Here is a 23,206-nt window from a genome sequence, read left to right as displayed (position 1 = left end):
TGTGAAATACCAGTTCACTTAGGATGCATATCAGAAGGTCGTCCCCTATGTAGAGTTTGTAACAAAGCCTGTACAGTACATTATATGCTAAGTGGGATGCAGCCAAACTCTGGATAATAAAAGGAAATGAATTCAGTGTTAATTTGATACAATTCAGCAGAACAGCACTAGCTTGTGGGGTGGGGGGCAGATGTGAAGCAGTGAAGGATGCGCGTGTACCTGTGATGTCAGGTTTCTGTGGCATAAGGAACTGGAAGAAGGTGGGCTCTGACAAGCCCTTGACATTGCGCGCAGTGATCTCTACGTTATAGCGCGTGTTCCACTGCAGCGGCTGTAGCAGCGCAAAATCATTCATGCCAGGAACCAGCTTGGTCATCCACTGCTCCTCTTTATCCTGCACACAAACAGCACACAAACATCTCACTGATAACAAAATGACTTCATTCATTCCCTAATTCATTTGGGTCCGTTGCAAACACAAAGCATCTCGGGACTTCAGAACGGTGTTATTTTGGTATCATTGAAATACTGTTCTAGTTTCTCTTACTATTTTGAATTCAGTTTTATTTTATATTTATTTTATATTTTCTGTTTTTCACTTAAATTTAATTTAAAAAGTAATTTTGGAGTAGTAAAGTTTGTTGTTTGAAAGTTCATATTATTCATTAATTTTATTTGATTTACTTTTAGTTATTTTAGACTTGTATATACAGTACAGTATGTATTATATAGTTATGGTAATATGTATGGGTATTGTACATAGTAGTACATTTTATATAAATATTTTATTTCAGTTCATATCACATTTTTTATGTGTTAGTTTTCATTATTTTAATAAAAATAATTAATATATACTGTGTGTGTGTGTGTGTGTATATATATATATATATATATATATATATATATATATATATATATAGGTGCTTCTCTGTAAATTAGAATGTTGTGGAAAAAAGTTAATTTATTTGAGCAATTCAACTCAAATAGTGAAACTGTATTAAATAAATTCAATGCACACATACTGAAATAGTTTAAGTCTTAGGTTCTTTTAAATTTGATGATTTGGCTCACATTTAACAAAAACCCACCAATTCACTCATCTCAACAAATTAGAATATGGTGACTTGCCAATCAGCTAATCAACTCAAAACACCTGCAAAGGTTTCCTGAGTCTTCAAAATGGTCTCTCAGTTTGGTTCACTAGACTACACAATCATGGGGAAGACTGCTGATCTGACAGTTGTCCAGAAGACAATCATTGACAACCTTCACAAGGAGGGTAAGCCACAAACATTCATTGCCAAAGAAGCTGGCTGTTCACAGAGTGCTGTATCCAAGTATGTTAACTGAAAGTTGAGTGGAAGGAAAAAGTGTGGAGAAAAAAAAAAGATGAGGACTGTCAAGAGAAATCGATTCAAGAATTTGATTGAACTTAACAAGGAATAGACTGAGGCTGGAGTCAAGGCATCAAGAGCCACCACACACAGACGTGTCAAGAAATTTGGATACAGTTGTCATATTCCTCTTGTTAAGCCACTCCTGAGTTATATGTAGACCACCAATCAAAACTTTAAGGTCAGTAAGTTATTTCACAATAATAACCCTACTTAAGAAGATTTGGAAGTAGCATCATTGTTGTGCTTTGATGTTTTAGGCAATTTATAGATTGTCATTTTGCAAAAGTCTCCACAGGAAAAAAAATAAATAAAATGAGACTCACCATCAGGAGAATGAGTAAATAATGACAGGATTTTTCATTTGTGACTCAATAATTAATCTCCATTAGTTCAGAGGTCTGATGGACTGCATCAAAAATGCAATATAATGGTGCACAAAATACATAATAACTAGTAAAAGGTAGAAAGTCTAGTTTCCAATATTCTCATCCTAACCTAATATGTCTGGAAATATTTGATTTCCTTTACTTTATCTCCTGTCTGTGGGAATCTACAATCAGACACTCCAGTCTGCTTTTCTATCACAGTATTTTAGTAAAGCACTAAAGAGATTCCACCTCCCATATAGCTTTGCAGATTGAACTTCAATCTCATACAAATACTGGCAACTTCAGTGGAAGCTTCTCAAGTGATTGATGGAAACACATTTCCAATGGCTGACAGAGATAACAGAGTCCTTTAATTTATCTTTGTGTGTCTTTTAAAGTCAACCTGAAACTGTTTTAACTTCCATAATGTGACATATATGTAGGGTTTAGGATTTATATTATTACTCAGGAATTGATCATGAAAAGTGGGCTTTCCAGATGAAGAAACTGTTTAGAGGTTAAGCAAATAAAAAAAAAAATGAATAAATCACAATAAGACCGGTACAAGAATTAAGAGAGTCCACTTTGATTTCTTATTGACTTTAAGGTCAAACTTGTATTGCTGTCTTTCTGCAAGCAGTAGATTTAAATCATTGTTGTGTGTCTAACATCTTTTATTTTATTTTACACATTTCTCCAAGACAGCCTTCAAAAGATGTAGTAATATACACCAGCCTTTCAACTCTAATGGCGTTATTTACCAGTGCTCTGATGAGCACAGATGGACAGAAACAACAGGATGGATTTTTGAGATGATGGAAAAAAAAACATGGAGGCATGTTTTTTAATGATTAAAAAGAAAAAGAAGAAGAATTTTTGTGTTCAGCTTTTAATCACATTTCCACAAAATATTATAATTTTTTGTAATACAAATACTTAATATTTCTTAAATGTGTGCATGTATGTATGTATATATATATATATATATATATGTTAACACATTCAACTTTCCATCACAGGAATAAATTACAATTTACAATATTTTCATCACATAGCAAACTGTTACTTAAAATTATAATATTTATATTATAATGTGTGAAAATATATGTGAAATATATTTACTGTTTTTACTTAATTTTTTTATTAAACAAATCCAACCTTGGTGAGCAGAAGATACTTCTTATTTACATTTATTGCATTATGGTAATGATAATTAGTTTACTGAATTGTTTAAAGGGCTCATATTATGCTATTTTTTTAATATCTATTTTTGTCTATTGAGTTCAATAAAAAAAAAAAACATCTCAAACTATTATTTTGATTATTTTATTTTATTTTTTTCATACTGTTCATTATTGTAGGTCCCTTCATGCCCAGTCCTTCTAAAATGATTCTATTTCTACAAAGGGCCTCATTTGAAAAGCACAGTGTGCTCTGATTGGCCAGCTGACCCAGTGCATTATGATTAGCCGAAAAGCTCAAGTGTGTATCGGAAATGTAATGCCCCTTACAATAATCACAAGCTTCAGCTTCTAAAGCAATTATAAGTTAGGCCTACAGTAATAGCATCAACAGTTTTACCATCAGTTTGAGCCCGAGTAAGATTCTGAAAATGCTGATCGATCAAAACCAACTTGAGCCAAACATATCAGAGTGGAAAACCTGCACATGACACCAGCAGTGTGAAAGCACACCAGGTGCATGCTGCTTCAGCTCTGCTTGAGTGTCCAGTATGAAAAAGAACACTTAGCGCATCTATGTTTGTTGTCTTTTCAATGCCAGTTATAAGCGGAGAACAGAGGATACTACGCTTGTAAACATAAATCCATCTGCACTTGTCTGCACTTATGATCATTAGACAAACAATATGCATTACTCTACACTTCACCAAACTCTAAATTTTAACAGTCAATAGTAAAACATTATTATAGGGTTCTGATACAGAAATGTCAATCTGTCCTAGCAAAGTTGTAATTTACCCTTTTTTTTAGAAAAAGTCTTTGTACACAGCAGGCCTTGTACTCTCCCAGGTTCAGGAAAAATGTCTTCCGTAAAACACTCAATCGTTTGGGTTAGTGTGCGCTAGGGCTGCACGATGTGTCGTTTAAGCTTAGATATCGCGATGTACGAATCCACGATAGTCACATCGCAGGATGTGCGATGTAGGTTGTCATAGTTGATCCGTTATTCATTACCTGTATGGGCCAGCTGCTCCCCGGCCCTTGACGAATGTGATTCGCGGATTAATTGCACAGCTTAACCATCATAGTGAAAGTTTTGACAGGGCAGAAAGAGAGAGAGAGAGCGCGTGTGAGAGAGAGCGCGAGAGAGAGCGCAAGAGAGCGCGCACAAGAGAGAAAGAGAGCGCAAGAGAGCGCGTACGAGAGAGAGAGAGAGAGCACGAGAGAGAGAGAGAGAGAGAGAGAGAGAGAGAGAGAGAGAGAGAGAGACCGTCTTCAAACAACACGAGCGTTGTCTTGCTCTCTCTCCCACTTAATCAATTGACACGATGGTGTCGATGTTTAAATCATTTAAAATCAGAATGTGTGCTCATCCCATCGCAATATATATCGCAGAAAAATAAAATATCGCAATGTCATGTTTTCCCAATATCGTGCAGCCCTAGTGTGCGCACAGAGATCCAGAAGATTTTTTTTTTTAAATTAAGGCATCTCTAGACACACACACACACACACACACACACACACACAAACTTTAACCTTGAAAATGGCAAAAAGCAACGGAATTGTCAAAGACATCCATAACATGTACACATAGGAAAATATCTGAAAAACAGCACAAAAACTGTTTTGGTGTGAGTGGCCACTTATCCACAGGACTCAGCACAGTAGTAGCTGCTTTTTTAAAGTTAACTTTCATAATGTAGTCTTCTTCATTTTTTTCAGCTGTTTGTACTTGGTTATCCAATTCATCCAGCACAGTTTGGTGTTCTTGTTTGTTTTACTAAAACCACTTCAGATGATTCAGCATAGGCAAAGGGTGAACCAGCTTCAGGGTATAAGGCTAAACGTAGCCTAATGCTAGAGTAATATACATTGGTGGCTGGTAGAAAATGTTCTAGGTAGGGTGCCATGTCCAACAATTTTAGCATACATTCCAGTATGGTATATCCCAGTATAACAAGGAAAAAGCAAATGAGGCAGCTGATCCATCACATCTGTTCATTCAATTGGAAAATGAAAAGGTGCAGCAGGCGGCTAAAACGTTAGCCAAGACACAAAAACAGTGTGCAAAGCACTCAATGTCAATAGAAAACAATTTTAAAAAGGCACCTCTCACTGCAGAACGTGCATCCTGTCTGATCTGGGTCTTAAACTAACTGAAATATAAGCAGATCCATTCAGAAATATTAAAAACACAAATTAAAAAAGCAAATAAAAACATTCTATATTTGTCCAATGGTGATCTGAGGTTACTCTGTCAGAGTGAGTGATGCCCATATAAACATCACTGATCGCAACATCACAAACTCCTATAAAAACATGCTTCTTCAGCGAGTGTCCATTATAAAATACTTTCCAGACATACTGAAATAAAGTGCTTTTTCGCATTGAAGCACACAGTGTCTCCACAACATGCACTTATGCGATTCATGATAACTATGCCTTCTTTCTTTGCGCATCTGCGTGTCGTTATGTAAATATTTCAACATGAGGACGTAGATATAGGAGAGAGAGCTCGATTGGGGCGTTTTTGACAGGTCTTGGTCTGCAGTGTAGGTGTAACTGTTGGTATTCAATGAAGCAAATGCTCTGGTTGGCTCTTTTTGTTCCTTATATCCATAACGGAGAGGAAAACTCATGGCAAATCACCTCCTGCAGATCCTCTGAGGAGAATGAAAGGACTTCAAAGCGTTTCTCTCACGCATCCATATTCTTTAAGCAAATGAGGCCACAGCGTGAATACAATTTCACTGCAGACTCACTGTATGCCGGACGGAGGAAAAGCAGGATTACTCCCCCAGAACATTACAGATTCATCCACCCACATGGGTACAGGCGGCTGGAAGCCTTCGACCCATCAGATATACACTAAAATCAGCTCGCAGATTAACATTTTCACTTAAGACAGTGTGCAAACGCAGACATGAATCCATGGATCACTAGTGTTCAGTGCAAATTTGTACAGTACAAATTCAACATGTATTTCTGCAGATGAAACAAACTCAACATAAACTTGCATTTATAGTGAATTCATGTGTAAGTTGTAATTGTATTATGTGTAAATTGCCTAAAGCAAACTGTGTAGTGTGAGTCACTAGCTTTACATTAGTTGACTACACTGTCTGTCAAAAGTTTTAAATAATTAAGAAGTCTGCTCAACAAGGCCTGATCAAAAATACAGTAAAACAGTAATATTGTGGAATATTATTACAATTTGAAATACATTTGTTTACAACATATTTCATAATTTAATTTATTGCTCTGCTCAAAGCTGAATTTTCTTCAGCCATTACTCCAGTCTTCAGAGTCAAATGATCCTTCAGAAATTATTATAATATGCTAATTTATTTGTTTCAGTAAACAGCCATTTAAAATTGCAATAATATTTCAAAACATAATATTTATTTTTGAAAAAATATATTTATAACAAATATAGATATATCTTGCATTATACAGTCACATTCATTAATTAAGCAGACACTTTTTTTATAAAGTGAAATACAGATGATGAAAAACACAAGACATTTATCATAAAGGATCTAAAAATATTAGCAATAATAATAGCCAGGGTCAACAGTTTAATATCTACAGAAAAGCATGTCCATGCTAGTTCATGATAGTGTAGTCCCAGTGCTGATATTGTTAACTAAAACTTCAACTATTAAAATGAAAGCTGCAATAAAATTAAATATATGCAAAATATAAAATGGAAAACTAAAACATAAAAACCTTAACAAAAAATAGAAATGTTGCCTTGGCAACTTACTGAAACATTATAACAGCTTACTGAAACAGCTTATAAAAACTAAATTACTGGGTGTTTTTAACAACGCACTGGGGTTGGTGGGGTGATGGATACATTTTAAATCTTTCTCTCTTCTGACCACTGTAAACAATGTTTTTCCACTTTTGAAAAGTCAAAATACTATTGATGATGATTTTTTATTCTTTTTTTTGCTATTGGAGCAAATAATTGTGCAATACTTATATTTGACTTAGTTTTCGTTTATCAATACAGAAGTTCACCCAACTAAGATGACTTCTGAGACCCACAGAAATGTGAAAAGTGTCCGTGGTTGTGCGTGGTCGTACGCACCGTTTTATACTTCACGATGTACTCCACGATGGGCATCCCACCATCGTCTTGTTTGATTAGTCCGAGTCTGTAGGCCTTACCAACGCCTCTCTGTCCATGAACTGTCGGAGGACTCGGCTCTCCTGAGCAGAACAAGATCATCAGACACAACTCAAGACATGAAAGACACTTTAAACTACAATAAGCAGCATTATTACAATGAAGGAGCTTAAGAAAAAGTTCACTGGAGGAGCGGGAAAACAGAAATCTAGTGAATATATGACTTTTTATATATACAATTGCACACTGTGAAAGGTCTCATTGACCTTGTTATCAAACACGCAGTGAGGGTAGAGACACAAACTGAAGACAGGAGAGATGGAGAAATACTCACGGATGGGTAACGTCTGGAAGGTTTCCGTGTGGCTGAATTCACCCTGACCCTTTCCATTGATGGCTGCCACGCGCACCTCATACGTTGTGTTGGGCTCCAGGTTAGCAAGAACTACTGTAGCTAAGAGAGAAAGAAAGAAAGAAAGAAAGATTCTAATATAGAGAATATTAACTGTTCTAAATGCTAATCTGAGTCACATACTAACCTCAATTTTTTTTTCTTTTTTAATTTAACCTTTATTTAACCAGGGGATCTCATTGAGATTTAAAACCTCTTTTCCAAGAGAGACCTGGCCAAGATGACAGTGTATTGACAGCGCACAGTAACAAATATGAACAACCAACACACATACATAAAAATAAACAGTGTGCATTACACTACTTAAAAATTAGACAACATTAGACTACTTAAAAATACATATTAAAAGCAGTGACAACGATTTATAGCATCTATTTCCAAAGATTTCATGTAGTGTTTAAATTGCCCAAAAGAAATCAGATTTTGCAACTTCAAATCAATCTGCAATGTGTTCCATGTGGAAGGGGCTGCATAACTAAAGGCCTTCTTACCAAGCTCTGTACGGACCGTAGGTACAGACAACAAATACAAATTACCAGAGCGCAAATTGTAGGAACAGTTGCTGCGAGACATATAAGTGCAAAGATAAGAAGGGAGCATATCCAACATAGACTTATAAATAAACATAAGCCAATGAATGTGCCTCCTCATTGATAATGAAGGCCAATTTGTCATTTTATACAAAGTACAATAATGTGTTGATGCTATACATCCAGTCACAAATCTTAGTGCACTATGAAAGACAGTATCCAATAAAGATAAACATTTATCAGGCGCATTTCTATAGAGCAGATCACCATAATCAAGTGCAGTGAGAAATGTAGCAGCAACCAATCTCTTCCTGGTTTTCCAAGAAAAACAGGCTTTGTTTCTAAAATAAAATCCTATTTTTAATTTGAGCTTCTGTACCAATTTTTCAATGTGCAACTTAAAAGAGAGCTGATCATCAATTAATATACCCAAGTACTTATACAATTTGACTTGTTCAATCTGCTCTCCATGTATAGTAAAAATATTTGGGAGACTTTCAAGGGACTTCTTAGATTTTGAAAAGAGCATAGTCTTAGTTTTCTCAACATTTAAAACTAGTTTAAGATGATACAGTTGTGCCTGAACAAGATTGAAAGCGGTTTGTAAATGTGAAAAAGCTTGGTGTAAAGTTGCAGCCTTACAATAGATAACGGTATCATCCACATAAAAATGAAAATGAGCTTGTGGGATGTCTTGACCCAAGTTATTAATATAAATAGTAAATAAAATTGGACCCAAAACTGATCCTTGCAGTACACCCCTAAATACAGTCAGTGTTGCTGATATGAGATTGTCCGAATAAACACACTGAGTTCTATCTGCCAAATAATTGGTAAACCAATCTATAGTATGGTCAGAAAAACCAATATTATGTAGCTTTTCCAATAAAATGCAATGATCCACTGTATCAAATGCTTTAGATAAATCTATAAAAAGAGCTACACAGGTGTTCTTACAGTCCACTGCTTCAATAAAGTGATTAATGACCTTCATTGTTGCTGTAATAGTACTATGCTGCCTTCGAAACCCAGACTGTAAGTCAGACAAAATGTGGTTGGAAACCAAATAATCCTTTAACTGATCACCAACCAGAGTTTCTAAAACTTTAGCTAAAATTGGTAACTTAGAGATCGGTCTATAATTATCCAAATGGGCAGAATCACCACCCTTCAAAAGAGGGAGTACAAAGGCCGATTTCCAGATTAATGGAATCTCATTGCAGACTAAAGTGAGATTAAAAATAATTGAAATTGGTTTAGCAATAAAATTAGCAGCTATTCGCAAAAAATAAGGCTCTAGCCTGTCAGGGCCCGGGGATTTACTAGGCTCCAAAGCAACAAGAGCTGATTGCACATCTACGACAGTGAAAGGCTTTAGACAAAATACCTCTTTACTTGCCACAGATTTTGTTGGTGGTACTGATGAATTAAAACAGTTTGTCACGTTTGAATTTCCTACAAGGAGCTGACGCTCAAACAAGGAACCAGCTTCCACAAAGTGCTTATTAAAACAATCTAACATTGCAGGCTTATCTGATATAACGGCTTTATCATTGATAATATACGGAGGTAACTCATTGTAAGCATTCATGGAGCATACCGATTTCAATGCTTTCCAGAATTTACGGGGATTGTTTAGGTTCTCTGTTGTAGCTGCTAAATAAAAACCTGATTTTGCTTTTTTGATACAAAATGTGCAGCGGTTGCGCAGCTGTCTAAAACTATGGCAGTCTGAATCTGTCCCAGATTGCCTTGCTTTAGCCCAGGCTTGGTTTCTCTGCCGAAGAAGATTAGCCAACTCCGGAGTAAACCATGGGTTATCCCGTCCCTTTACTCTTAACCTCCGGAAGGGAGCATGATTATCCACAATTCTACTAAAACCATCATAAAAATATTTCCAAGCAAGCTCCACATTATCAATCAGTGCAATTCTATCCCATTCAAAGCAAGACAAATCATGCAAAAACGCTTGCTCACAGAAGTGCCTCAAATTTCTTTTAAAAATTATTCTAGGTTTAGTCTTAGAGAGTTTTGTATTTCGTACTGCTGCAATAACACAGTGATCACTCAAATCATTAGCAAACACACCTACATTTGAATATTTATGAGGTGTGTTTGTCAAAAACACGTCAATAAGAGTAGCTTTATTAGGATTTCTAACATTAGGTCTAGTAGGAGTATTTATTATCTGTGTAAGATTTAAACCATTAAAATGATTTTTAAAATCATCAGACACAGAGGATAACCAATCCCAATTTAAATCTCCCACTAAAACCATATCACTGCAATCAAATTCATTTAAAAATTTCATCAAATTTGATAAAGCATCGGCAACAGCAGAAGGGGGTCTATAACAATCAATATCAGTAATATGCTGACCTTTAGCTATTTCAAGATTTAACACCAAAATCTCAAATTGTTTAACAGTAGACTGTGAAGCTAAAATCCTGGTATTAAATTTAGTCTTAACATAAATTGCAACACCACCCCCCTTCTTTAAACAATCACAACGGAAAACTCTATAGCCATTAATCACAATGTCCTTATCTAAGATAGTTTTTTTAAGCCAGGTTTCAGAAATTAATAGGACATCTGCATCTGTTTGAATAGCCCATGCTCTAACCAAGTCCATTTTTGGTAACAAACTACAAACATTTAAATGAATAAAACCAAGCCCCGTCCTAGATTTAAAATCTTCAGGAATACTAAGACTATTAATGATATGGCCAGGATTAGGATGTACATTTCCTGAGATTAACAATAAAATAACAACCAAGCACTTCCTTTTCCTAGGTGTACATCCTGAATCATTGTAGGCACTAGGAATCAAGATGCGATTCATGACAACAAAGTAGTCCTTATCAATAGCCCTTAGTGATGATGAGTGATGCAGTTCCATAATAAGACCAATGTCCGAGAACGTTCCTTCAGATGAGATGTAAAAGTTTGTCCATACCTTTTGAGAATGAACCACCAGTGCTTTTTTATTCCCCGTGTTATCCATTACAATCAGCAGAAAAAAGGCTGCTGTTACAAACGCCATTTTGCACTACTCCGCACCCTCCGAAGTAGCTAATGGTGTTACAATCGACTTCAAGAGGAAGGGAAAAAAACGCATCCAGCAATGCAATGTATGACACAACAAAGCAGAGTTTGTTCCCCGCAGATCCAGAGTGGGCCCAGACAAAGCCAGCCAGATAATCCTTCTCCCGTTATCAGTGAGGGAATTCCACAGCCCCTTTTTAAATGTAAATTATTCCACTACTCACTGAAATCAAAAGAGCGCTTCGCAAAATAATCTATTTTGCATCTACTCAAATACGAAAATCAAAACGAAACATCAATAACAGCTAAAACTTCCTCTCCAAACATTCAGTAATCACATCAAACAAATCATCTTGGATGATTCATTGATTCTAGGGCTGTCACAATTGCTATCAATAATTTCTAAATGAACGCACACATCACATTTAAAGTAACTACTGGGTGCAAAATGTAAACTTACAGTATTTTTTTCTGTTTCAGAGATTTATCTTGCATTTTACATTTACGTGTCTTCATTTAGCAGCTAGTTTCATCCAAAGTGAAAGAGATGATGAAAAACACAAGACATTTATTATAAAGGAACAGTATTAGCAATAACACGAGAGCCAGTGTCAGTAGTTTAATATCTTTTGAGAACTCTGCTAATTTTATATTGATTAGTGCCAGTGTTATTGTTAATTAAATCTAAAACTGTTAAAATAATTTTCATTCATTGAAATTAAGCTGTAATAAATATAAAATATTAGATGAACAGCACAAAAATAAGTGAACTGATATGTTTAAACTGAAGTACTGCAATTACTATAAGCAAAACTGAAATAATATTAAAGTTAATATAAATATTTACAAAAAAATCAGGCAAATGACAAACGCACACCATTACCTCACATAACTCATGCATGATCATTTTAATTAAGCTTTAATAAAATTAAACATAAATACGAGATGAAAAACTGAAATGAAATAAGTTTAAACTGAATTCCTAAAATTACTAAAACTGAAAATCAAATGAAAGCTAAACAGAAATACAAAAACAACAACTAATACAAATTACAAAAGTCCATAACAAAATTACTAGAATTTAAGATACAATAATAATAAACTGAAAAAACAAATAAAACTGTAAGCTTTAACTCAAAATTTTAAACACGTTAACCATATATAAATAAAAGAACTAAAATAACACTAGCAAATCTGGATGTCTTGCTCATTTATCCAGTTTAACATATTGTGTTTTTAATGCATCAAGAGGCTTTGATAATTCAAAAATTATGAATGTGTGTAAAAAAGTGAATGTATCTAACATTGAATATGTATTTTACATTAAAGTACTACTTTATCAAATCTGATGCCTTGGCCAATGATTGTATTCATTCATTTACATGAGAAAGCTCTAATAATCATGAACCGGCTCAATGAGCATGCTTATACTTAGTCAAAGAACACTGAGCTCTTAATGAAAATATCCACAAAGAGTTATGTGGATGTAACTGAAGTATACTCTAAATTTGAGTCTGAGACCATAACAAGGATGTTTTTTACCATTTTGTTCTGATCTTGAACCTTAAACGTTTATTGCTTTCCATTTCTGTGATGCATGCAGCTCTGCTCGGGACTAAGACGTGGAGTTGAGCAATATAACTACACTTACTTGAAGGTTTTACATCACACATTACATTTTACATCACACTTTCTACAATAAACATTATTAAAAGGCTTAATGCACAGACAATTATTGTCCGCATTCCGCAAGTAAAGCAGTTTAGTGAACACACAGCTTGAAGTCATTATGGCTGTTGTTGCTGCTTCAGCAAGTGCAAATCTGTTTAGCTGGACCAAATGTAATGCAAATGACTGTCGACACATCCTGATCTTGCTATATATATCTATATATAATTTTTTTTTTTTTAATTGAGAAGTGACAATGACTTTTAGGAAAAATATAAGGTGCTAAACATACGTTTCCTTTGCTTAAATGTTCAATTGCAAAGCTTTGCGGTTTTTCTCTGAGGATAGAAACATCTCAAATGAGATCTGTTTAATAATAATAAAAATAAAAAATAAATGTTTGAGCTCCTTCTTCTGTCCTAAATGCTAATATGAGTCACGTACAGTAATTACTTTAACAATTTCTAAATGAAATCAAGAATCATATTTCCAGTAAATACAGGGTGTGTGTGAGTCTTTGGTCTCAATAATCTCATTAATTTTGTACACCAAACAAACACACTGTGTCACTCATAAAACAATGACCTAAAAAAAAATGATATTATCTGCTATAGTTCACTGCAACATATATTACGCATTCCATGTCTACATTAAAGTAAAAAAAATAAAACAAACAAAACAAAATCCTAATTTGTCTCCTTTTGTAAAGATGGTAATGTAATTGAAAGACTAACACCTCTGGAGTTGTTCAGCTAAATATGTTTTGTCAGTTTCTTTTTTTAATTTTTTATTTAGAATATAAATCTGTTTTGTCAGTTTCTTTTTTTTAGATTTAGAATATATTTCAATAAGGTATTACTGTAGAAATACAGCAGTTGCTGTTTTATACAGTTTTGTATTATGTTAGGTTTTGAACCACAGTTGCTAAGTTCATTATACGCGACTTTGGGCTTCTTTCTTTGGAAATCTGACAAGTAACTATGTTTCTTTATGTTTGCCGTATCCTCCAATGCCTTCCGGCCCTCCTACCCCTCATTGGAGAAAATCACGTTCAAAAAGAAGGTGAGTAAAACTGTAATCCAAGCGATAATAGAAGTAGATGTAGAGAAGTCGGACAACTTTCCTTTAGCCTAATTTTTTTTGTATTAATCATCACGGGCTGTTATAAAAACAAGTTGTCCTATACTAATACTAATAGAAAATACATTAGGGTTGAATAGCCTATATTTTAGTAGGCTATAAATAGGTGGCTATGTACAGCTCCCTTTTAAAGCGCTTGTGTTTTTCTCCTTTTCCAGCACTCCTATCCTATTCTGCTCACAGGTGATTGGCGATGAGTTTTGTTCCCACTTTGTTGCAGTTTGCTGATTTTTGTAAAATAACTTCTGTTTTTGCTTTCAGATAAAATGGTGGTTTCAGTTTAATGTGTTGCAGGCTCATTTATTGGTTATACATAATTGATCATCAATAATATTAATTATCCTTCGGATGAGAAGTTAAACCGAGGTCCTGACTCTCTGTGGTCATTAAAAATCCCAGGATGTCTTTCGAAAACAGTGTGACTTCGGTGGTGTTTGTATCTGAGTGAAAGAAGAATTCTTGTGACAAACTCTGATTAATGGCTCATTTGACACTCACTTTGAACTCCATGTGATCTCACTGTCCTCCAGTCCTGTGAGCTGGCGTCTTTATAGCTGATGATGTAATAGCTAATGGGGACGCCACCGTGAGAGTCGGGCTTCATGAAGGTGATGGTGGCGAGACGTTGGGAGACAGCGGTCAACCGAATGGAGTAAGGGTGTGATGGGACATCTGTGAAATAAAAACAAAGAAGATGCTTTTAAATAAACATTAATGGATATTTGCTTGAGATATACTAAAAAGACAGTTTATACACTAGGACTTTATTATGAACAGCTACACCTTCAATGCTCAGCTGTTTATCTGTATTGTAGATTGGTAAAGTGCGTGTGACTGGCAGCTTCATTCATTTTGTGTGAAATAGAGAGGCCGACAGACGTTTCATCCTGTGATAAAGAGTGACTGCGCAATAAACAGATGACAGAGCATCAGATAAACTGTGGACTGGAGAAACTCAGAATGCCTCATCATTTGTGCTGCCGTGTTAGTGAGTGACAAGAGCTGAGTGCTTCGGTGTCATCCCTCAACACGAAGAGGGCTGCAGTTTAGCTTCCTGTTGAAGAACAATTACTCTCGTCATGAAAGACATTCGTCAGGTAAGAGTAAACGCTTCAATCTCTCCTATAAGCCAATTTCTGTCATATTTAAGGTTTATGTTTAAGGAGGAACTTAAATGTTTTTCCTAAAACTCTGCCAAATTAAAATATACACTACTGTTCAAAAACGTCCTTCTGTTCAACAAGGCTGCATTTAAAAAAGAAAAGAAAATAACAGTAAAATTTGGAAATATTATTCAAATTTTAAATATCTGCTTTCTATTATTGTAAAATGTAATGCATTTCTGTTATCAAAGTTGAATTTTCAGCATCAGTTTTCAGTGTCACACTATCGTCAAAAATATGAAGCAACACAACTGTTTTCAACATTTATAATAATAAGAAATGTTTCTTGAGCAGGAAATCAGTATATTGAAATTATTTCTGGAGGATCATGTGACACTGAAGACTGAAGTTATGATGCTGATTTTAAAATATATTCACATAGAAAACTTCCATAGTTTTTCACAATTTTACTTTACAGTATTTTTGATCAAATATGCCTAGGTGAATATAAGAGAGAAATGTTCTTTCAAAAACATATATATATATATATGTGTAATAAATTCCAAACTTTTGACCAGTATTGTACATAAAAGCAGTGATTTGAAATGTGTCTTTGACCATTGAAATGTTCAAAATAATGCAACTTATGCATCACTTTATTAAATATGCACACATTTGCATATTAGCATATATAAAATGTGATAGACCTGAGAGAAAACGTTCCTGTTATGTGATCAACAACTCAGTGGCTGGTAATTGACAGTATTTTGTTTATTTAACAAAATATTTAATAAAACACTCTTGTAAATGAAGATGTTTTGCCCTTTTAAGATGAAAAGGCCCATAAAATGTCAAAAAAAAAAAAAACACTTCTCAGCAATAAAGAGAAATACTATATTTAAGGCAATGAATAAAGCTGATATTTCATATGCTTTCAGGAAATGGCATGTAAATTTATAAAACAGATATAAAATAAATATCTAAAACACACACACACACACACACACACAGCTTATTTTTTTCAACTGTGTGTGTGTGTGTATTCTCTTGGGCTCGATGAAGTCCTCTCTGAAGTGAACTGCAGCTCTTCATGGCATATTAAGCAGCTCTACAGTAAATGAGACAGTACTCTGGTATATTAGTGTGCTCTCTAAATCACATGGCACTACAGAAGATTAACTTCAGTTAAATTAGCAGTGGCCAGATGGGAAGGACATATTGTTACGGAAAATTTCAGTAATACATCGATGCTTAGCAAATGAAAACAGGTATAAATCAAACACAAACCAGTTTCTCAGGTCAACATGTCACCTCGTCTTAAATCAAACACACTCTGATATTATAGTGATAGTCACTACACAAAAACAGAAGATGAGGCTTCATCTACATCCAAAAACATCCCTAAAGTCAACATGAAAAGCTTGCAAACAATATGTAATAACCCAGGTAACATATTTAGGTTCTAAAAAAGTTGTGGGAACATTGTTTTGAAATGTCCAGTTTTCTAGCACTTAGAATGTTACTGTGTTTGAAGGATACAAAAACATTTCTCACAACTATGGGTTGTCAACTTAAAAAAAGAAAAATAAGGGACATACATACATATATATATATATATATATATATATATATATATATATATATATATATATATATATATATATATATATATATATATATATAGAAGAAGGCAACACAATGCATTAAGAGCTGTAGGGTGTAAACTTGACGCACTATTATTATTCAAAGATATGTACACTTTTGAATGGGATAATTTTTATAAATTAATTTATTATTTTGTCTTGTGGAGTGTATAAACATACGTTATGTGAAAAAGGTTATTCAAGACAGTACTAAATAAAAAGTACATGCAATTTTTATTCTGTGAAAATTATTAATATTTTAGATATTCCTCAAGGGGTGTGTAAACATGAGCACAACTGTATATGAAAATTCATATTTTTCAATTAAAAACAACTTACAGATTTAATATGGCCTACCCTTTTTTTATTGGCCATTTTGAGTTTCAAGAATAAGGTCCAAGGTTGAGAATCCGCTAGAAGTTACTTAAATGTAAAATGTCTTTCTCTATTTAACAACATTACAATAGTGAATGACGACTTCCCTTATTAATATAAAGTAGATTGCATGTTTTCTTGCGTGGCTGGATGTTGGATCCATGAAAATTTATAATGTTGTTTGCATTTGCCAAAACTGATTTGCTGAAGTCAAAAAACAGACAGTGAAGGGAACCCACATCAGCACGACCACTGTTTCATCAGTCAGTAGTTAGATCAGCACAGCAGTCAATAAACGGGACAAGGGAGGTCACTATGGGACAATTAACCCAATATACGGGACTACAACATTCTAATACTAACTCTACTAACTTTCAACCAAAATATTATGTCACTATGTTTCATTGCCAAGTAATTTCTTTAAATAAAACTGTAAATATCTTTCAAAAGACCAGGTTTAAAAATTGAAAATGTGTATTTCAATCTCATGCTGGACGTTTAAAAGGAAGATAAGTATTATAGGTAAACACATACCTGCCTGTGCTAATATAAACTCTTGATATCGAGCACCAATGTTGTTTCTGGCTGTGCAGTTGTAGCGTCCAAAATCCCTGTCCGACATTGGTGTGACCTGTGGATAAAAACAGAACCAAAGGTCAGAAGAATGAGAAAAATAAGTACAAGAATACTGCAAGGGACTTTTTAGCAGTACAACCTTTTGAAACTAGATACAGTAGCACTTCATGTGTAAGTTAATAAAATTTTCACTGGGTTCAACAAGAGGAACATAACTGTGAACCACCAGCTTTTGTTTTGGATGCTGTTATTTATTCATTAGTTTAACCAGAATGATTTCCCTGGTCAATCTGCTTCACCAGAAAGACCATGCAAAATGAAAAATAAATGAATGAATAAATAAATCAACAAAACTCTAACTAAAATCAAAAACAAACATACGTAATGTGCAATTTCAATAAACTACTAAAAGTGCATTATTGTAAAGCTGCTGAACCTCTAGAAGCGATCGGCCCTCTGTGGTGTGAATGCGGATGTTGCTGGTCCCTTGACTAGAGATGGTAAACCGGTCTCGTCTCCACAGCATGGTCGCTGGAGGGTTGGACTTCACGTCGCAGCTGATGTTCACTGGGTTGCCCTCCCATGAGTAGAAGATGGTTTGATTGGTCTGGAACTTTGGCGCATCTAGTAAAAGAGAAACAAAATGAACAAAATGAAACTGGAAAATCTGATCTTTGGACCATGTTAAAAGGTCGAAGGTCATCTATACCAGCCAAAAGTCCAGCTGATCGACCATAAACACTGTAAAACAGTTCAATAAAACCAATTAAAACAAAGATTACTGGAGTACATTTTACAATAAAATAATATTTCAGTCTTTCTACTTTAAAAAGTCACATTTCTTTCAATGTTACATGATATTTCTTTCTGAAATTTACTAGCAATTTCTGAGTGAAGTTTCCTGTTACTTATTATTATTATTTTTTTTTCAGTGTAGACCAGCTGAGACCAGCTAGCAATTAGAAGCTTGTTATGCAAGTAAAAATAAAGGCCCTTTCAAATCTCTTCCATCAGGGCTTCAACACGAGCATAATTAAGTTATTAAAGTTATTAAAACACGAATTACTCAAACTTTACCTTTGAAAATATAAAATAAAAGCTACAACAAACACATACAGAATTAAACTTCTAAATATGAATAGAAAATATGATTAAAACTATAAAAGCAATGCTGTATTGCCTGTTGCATTGCTCAATTAAGTTGCTTTGGATAAAAGTGTTTCCTAAATGATTAAATGTAAATGCAAACATAAAATTATACTAAAATTATACTAAAATAACAGCGGCCTTCATTACATTAGACTATTGCTTGCATTTCTTTTCATGTATGTTAATATAACTGAAACTAAAACTTACATAAAATATATAAAAAATATTTAGACATAAAACATTTAAAATAAAGTAATAAAAATGGCAAAAACACAAATCTAATTAACTTTATTGGTGTTATTGAAACTTTACCTAAAATTGAAGTAAAAATAAAATTCAAACAAATTCAAACCAAACAAATTCAACATATTAATGAAAACTGTGAGATATAAAATAACACCAGCCTGAACATGCAACGCTGTAGCTTGAATTTCTTTCCATGTATGTTTAATGCACTGGGGAGTGATTATTTGAATCAGTCTCACTCCATTATGTGTCAGATCACAGATTTCACAGAGCTAAAACTTCAGAGAGCTTCAGTTTTAAACACAGAGAGAGTATCTGCATTCATGCGGTATTATTCCTGTTTTTCCAGACTAGAAGGCTTTCATTACAGAGATTGATGCTGGGCTGTCTGTCACATCTGAGGAGCAGCACAGAGACGAGTGATTATACTAAATAAATAAGTTCATTAGCGCCTGGGGATGCTCGGCTGCTTCCTGCCATGCTCATTCACAACGTTCTTTTTCACACGCTGGCGTGAACCTCCACACTTAGCATATGACATGAAGATGGTCCCTCTGCGCACTGATGTCAAGGTCAGCAGCATGCATTCATGGACACAAGGACCTTTATTAGCATCTCATCTGCTGCATTGACATAAATGTCCAATGTTGAAATTTCCTAATGAATGAAATGCAGACAAAAGAAAATTCAAGGCAATAAAAACAACATAAAAAAAAACAATTGACCTCAACAACATTTGGTATTTCAGAAGACAGACCTGGAAATAAGAATATGAGGAATTAATTATTTGTGAAGAATTCCTTCCATAATTGGCCCCACTGAGCAGGACCGTGGTGCTGGTGACAATTAAAGGGCCCCCTGGCAATTTCAACTGACTGCCCGAGGCCAGCATGAAAGATGCACAGGACAGTTGATGGGCCACTGCTGCATATCGTCACGAAAGCTTATAATTTGCTTGTGTTTGTAAGATTTGCCAATGTAAACATTCAAAAGATTGTAAAGCATTTAAGCACAAGAAGACGTGAATGAACTTGAGCTAATTTCAGTAAGAATACAGAGAGCCGCATCTCAGACAGCGAACAGTGAATTTCAGTCTTCTTGCGCTTGAAAGGACAAATACATACAAAATTATGTCAAAATACCAAGAATCTTCAAACCAACTGTAAGTGAACCTAAACAGTTGAGAAATAAATCAGATGTGTATCATTATATTGGATCCATGCATTGAGTGTTAAAGGGATGGGACCTAATTTACTAGCTGCTGTTGGTGTCCTTAATGTTAATCCAAAAAAAAGAGAAAATCACTCACTGCTCTTGACTGAATTACTTAGTAGTTTCAACAATAATTAATCTGGATTTAATACAGTGAAGACTATGCAAGTTTTTTTTTTTTTTGATTTGATTATTCAGTTTCTGAACTACTACAAACATGAAAAAAACTTTGCCTTGGTCCTATTTAGTTGTTTGTTATTTACACAATTTCAAAATGGTCCTAAAGGTACAACCTGCATAAGAGCCCCGCAAACCCCAGCCATGGCCCTGTCGGTGAGGGCTTTTTTTTTGAAGCTAATAAAGAAAAAATGTGATGTAAAATAATTACCATGGCCAGCAGAGAACAAGACACAATGGAAAGGCCAAGACAAACTGTGAAAAGATACTGCGGTATATTATTAGTTGCAACTTTGGTGCAAATGTATGCATGTGACTTTTTTTGGACATCTTACACTCGATATCCAGGAACATGCTCTTCTGATGACCTCCGATCCTGCTGAGAGCTTCACAGTCGAATCGGCCCCAGTCTGACAGTCGAACCCCGCTGATAGTCAGCATGGATTTTCCGTGGCGTCCTCGCACTTCCACACGGCCGTCCTGACTCTAAACCAACACAAATTTACAGCACTGAGCTATTTACTTAAAAAACATATATATATATATATATATATATATATATATATATATATATATATATATATATATATATATATATATATATATGGTAACAATATTACAACATAATATTTTTTAGTAGTTTTTCAGTCTTGATTTTTTTATGTAATCTACCTGAATAAATAATGTGAAATCTCCTAGATTAATTAATTAATCTATGACACAATGAATTTCATATGATAAGTGAAATGTGCTCATTTATTTTACGTTGATTCTCAAAATTCTGTGATTTTGAGTGAGGTCTGTTGGTATTTGAGTAATTTTGTAAAGTTAAAAACTGTACACAGCCAAACAGCTCAAGTAGGAAAAGTCTTTAGAAATATTGTTAATACTGCACTAGCACTAGAATCCATAAACATAAGCTCTACTCTTCTACACAATGGTAACGATTGCACTGAGAAAAATATAAACTTCAATGTAACAGAAACTCTTTCAAATTTCAAACATAACTGAACATTAAACATTAATAGATGTCAGATTAATGGATTTACAGATTAATAGACGAGCCAAGACAATATCTGATTGGTCAAGACAACATTTGAGGTGTGGCCAACAGGCCAGTTTAAATACTCAGGACACCATAAAATTTTGCTTTTAGCTTGCGTTTAGCTTTTGCTATTAGTCATGTCTGCTTTTAGCTTTGCTTCCTAGCTTTTGCGTCTAGCCATGCTTTTAGTCATCACTGTTCTTTGAGCGCGGTTCCAGTGTGCTTCGGCCTGCACGCCTGCTGCTACTTAGCCACGATGAGAAGAAACACCACCTAGTCTCGTCAAACTTTATTTCTTTTCTTTTCCGTTTGAGAGTTTCGTGTTCTGAGTTAAGTTTTGTAACACCGTGTCTGACCTCGAGTGCCCGTTCAACTTTAACCAGCCACACAACTCCGCGTCTTCAGCCAACGCCCAACCACGGGCTTCCCAAGACGTCACTTCATCGACTACTGAACTTCCAGCCAATCAGCGACATCGGGGGAACCCCCTTTCAACAACAACAAAGGGACACCTTTACACAGGCAATGTACCTCCAGACTGATCTATACTGGTGTATCTAATATAATTTTAACCTCACCGAGGAACTCAATGCGAGGGTTAATTAAGTGATTGATGGTTGTTCATGTCTATGCAATTTCACGTATTGCTGTAAACTTGAGATTCCATATTTCCATTCTCTTAAACTCATCTTTCCCTAACTTTCGATCTTCCTGAAACTTGTGTGAATGTGTGAGTGTGTGTGCTTATGTGTTAGATTAGTTTATATGTCTTAGATTTATCTAATAAAGTCTTATTCATATTGAAAAGAGAAGTATCTTGTGTTTTGTGCTTACAAGTTAAAGTCTTAAACTGCCGATCTTGTTACTGTGCTAATTGATAGTGTTTTCACTATACTTTGGATATTAATATCCAGCGCAGATTTGATGTGAATCGCAGGGCGTCTCAGTGATCAGCCGTGAAACAGTGATTCTGTTAAAATTCCCTTTAAAATCTTAAATGATTCCCTTTGAGCTAAATTGACCTGTTTCCCTTACATTCTCTTAATATATATATATATATATATATATATATATATATTTTTTTTTTTTTTTTCTTTTTTCTTTTTTAATTTCAAGTAGCAATAATGTTTTATTTTTTAATTTTTTTAACTACATTAACCCAGACAGAATCGTATTAGCAATCCAAGGAAAATAGCGAACTGAGTAGGTTATACATCGTTACACAAAAGCAAAAGAGCTACAATGAGAATAGAATAGTCTGTGGTGCAGCACTTTCTGACTGTAATGTGGTCATGCTATTTGTGCTCGTGGTGAGATAGGGAACTTTGAGTATAAGGGGATTTGATGAAACCCGTCCCCCAAACGCCCACTTTAATGATCAGTGTTCTACGCCTTCCATGAAAAATCGATATGTGTCCCCCCTTCCTGGCTTGATGCCTCGAAGTCTAGAGTGTAGAGCTATCTTAACCGCCTGACAGTCCTGCAGCGGCTGTGTGTTTTATTTGACATGGGCCATTTTTGTAGGCTAGCAGATGACCTGAAGGCTTTCCTTCCTTCACACTAATTCATGAGATGAATGTTTACACGGACAGTAAGAACTGACGCACCTGCAACTGGAGAACATGACGCAAACACATTAACTTGTGTACACACATGAACACGTGTAAAAAGTATTGGCATTCATTACTCAAGTAGAAGTATAGATACTAGGGTTTAAAAAGACTTTTGTAGAAGCTGAAGTACCAACTCAAGCTTTTTATTCAAGTAAAGGTGTAAAAGTACTGGTTTAAAAAACTACTTA

At 34.8% G+C, this 23,206-nt stretch overlaps 1 protein-coding gene and 1 long non-coding RNA gene across 4 annotated transcripts in view; both read right to left on the bottom strand.

Moving 5' to 3' along the window:
• LOC132142418 (uncharacterized) overlaps positions 1–23,206 on the bottom strand; it is a 1,026,371-nt gene that overhangs the window by 606,825 nt on the left and 396,340 nt on the right. The window lies entirely within an intron of this gene.
• The window catches only part of LOC132142416 (neural cell adhesion molecule 2-like), a 409,999-nt gene that overhangs the window by 11,717 nt on the left and 375,076 nt on the right, over positions 1–23,206 (bottom strand). For all 3 annotated transcript variants that reach the window (XM_059552267.1, XM_059552269.1, XM_059552268.1), the window contains exons 9-15: positions 20,696–20,846; positions 18,013–18,200; positions 17,535–17,631; positions 14,378–14,551; positions 7,419–7,538; positions 7,046–7,167; positions 220–394 (exon numbers count right to left, since the gene is read on the bottom strand). In XM_059552267.1, the coding sequence (XP_059408250.1) occupies positions 220–394; positions 7,046–7,167; positions 7,419–7,538; positions 14,378–14,551; positions 17,535–17,631; positions 18,013–18,200; positions 20,696–20,846 (1,027 nt within the window). The remainder of the gene's footprint in view (positions 1–219; positions 395–7,045; positions 7,168–7,418; positions 7,539–14,377; positions 14,552–17,534; positions 17,632–18,012; positions 18,201–20,695; positions 20,847–23,206) is intronic.

The sequence above is a fragment of the Carassius carassius genome, chromosome 6, assembly GCF_963082965.1.
Source record: "Carassius carassius chromosome 6, fCarCar2.1, whole genome shotgun sequence".
Classification (NCBI taxonomy): domain Eukaryota; kingdom Metazoa; phylum Chordata; class Actinopteri; order Cypriniformes; family Cyprinidae; genus Carassius; species Carassius carassius.
The sequence above is the reverse complement of the archived record's forward strand: the minus strand, read 5'-3'. Positions and strand labels throughout refer to the sequence as shown.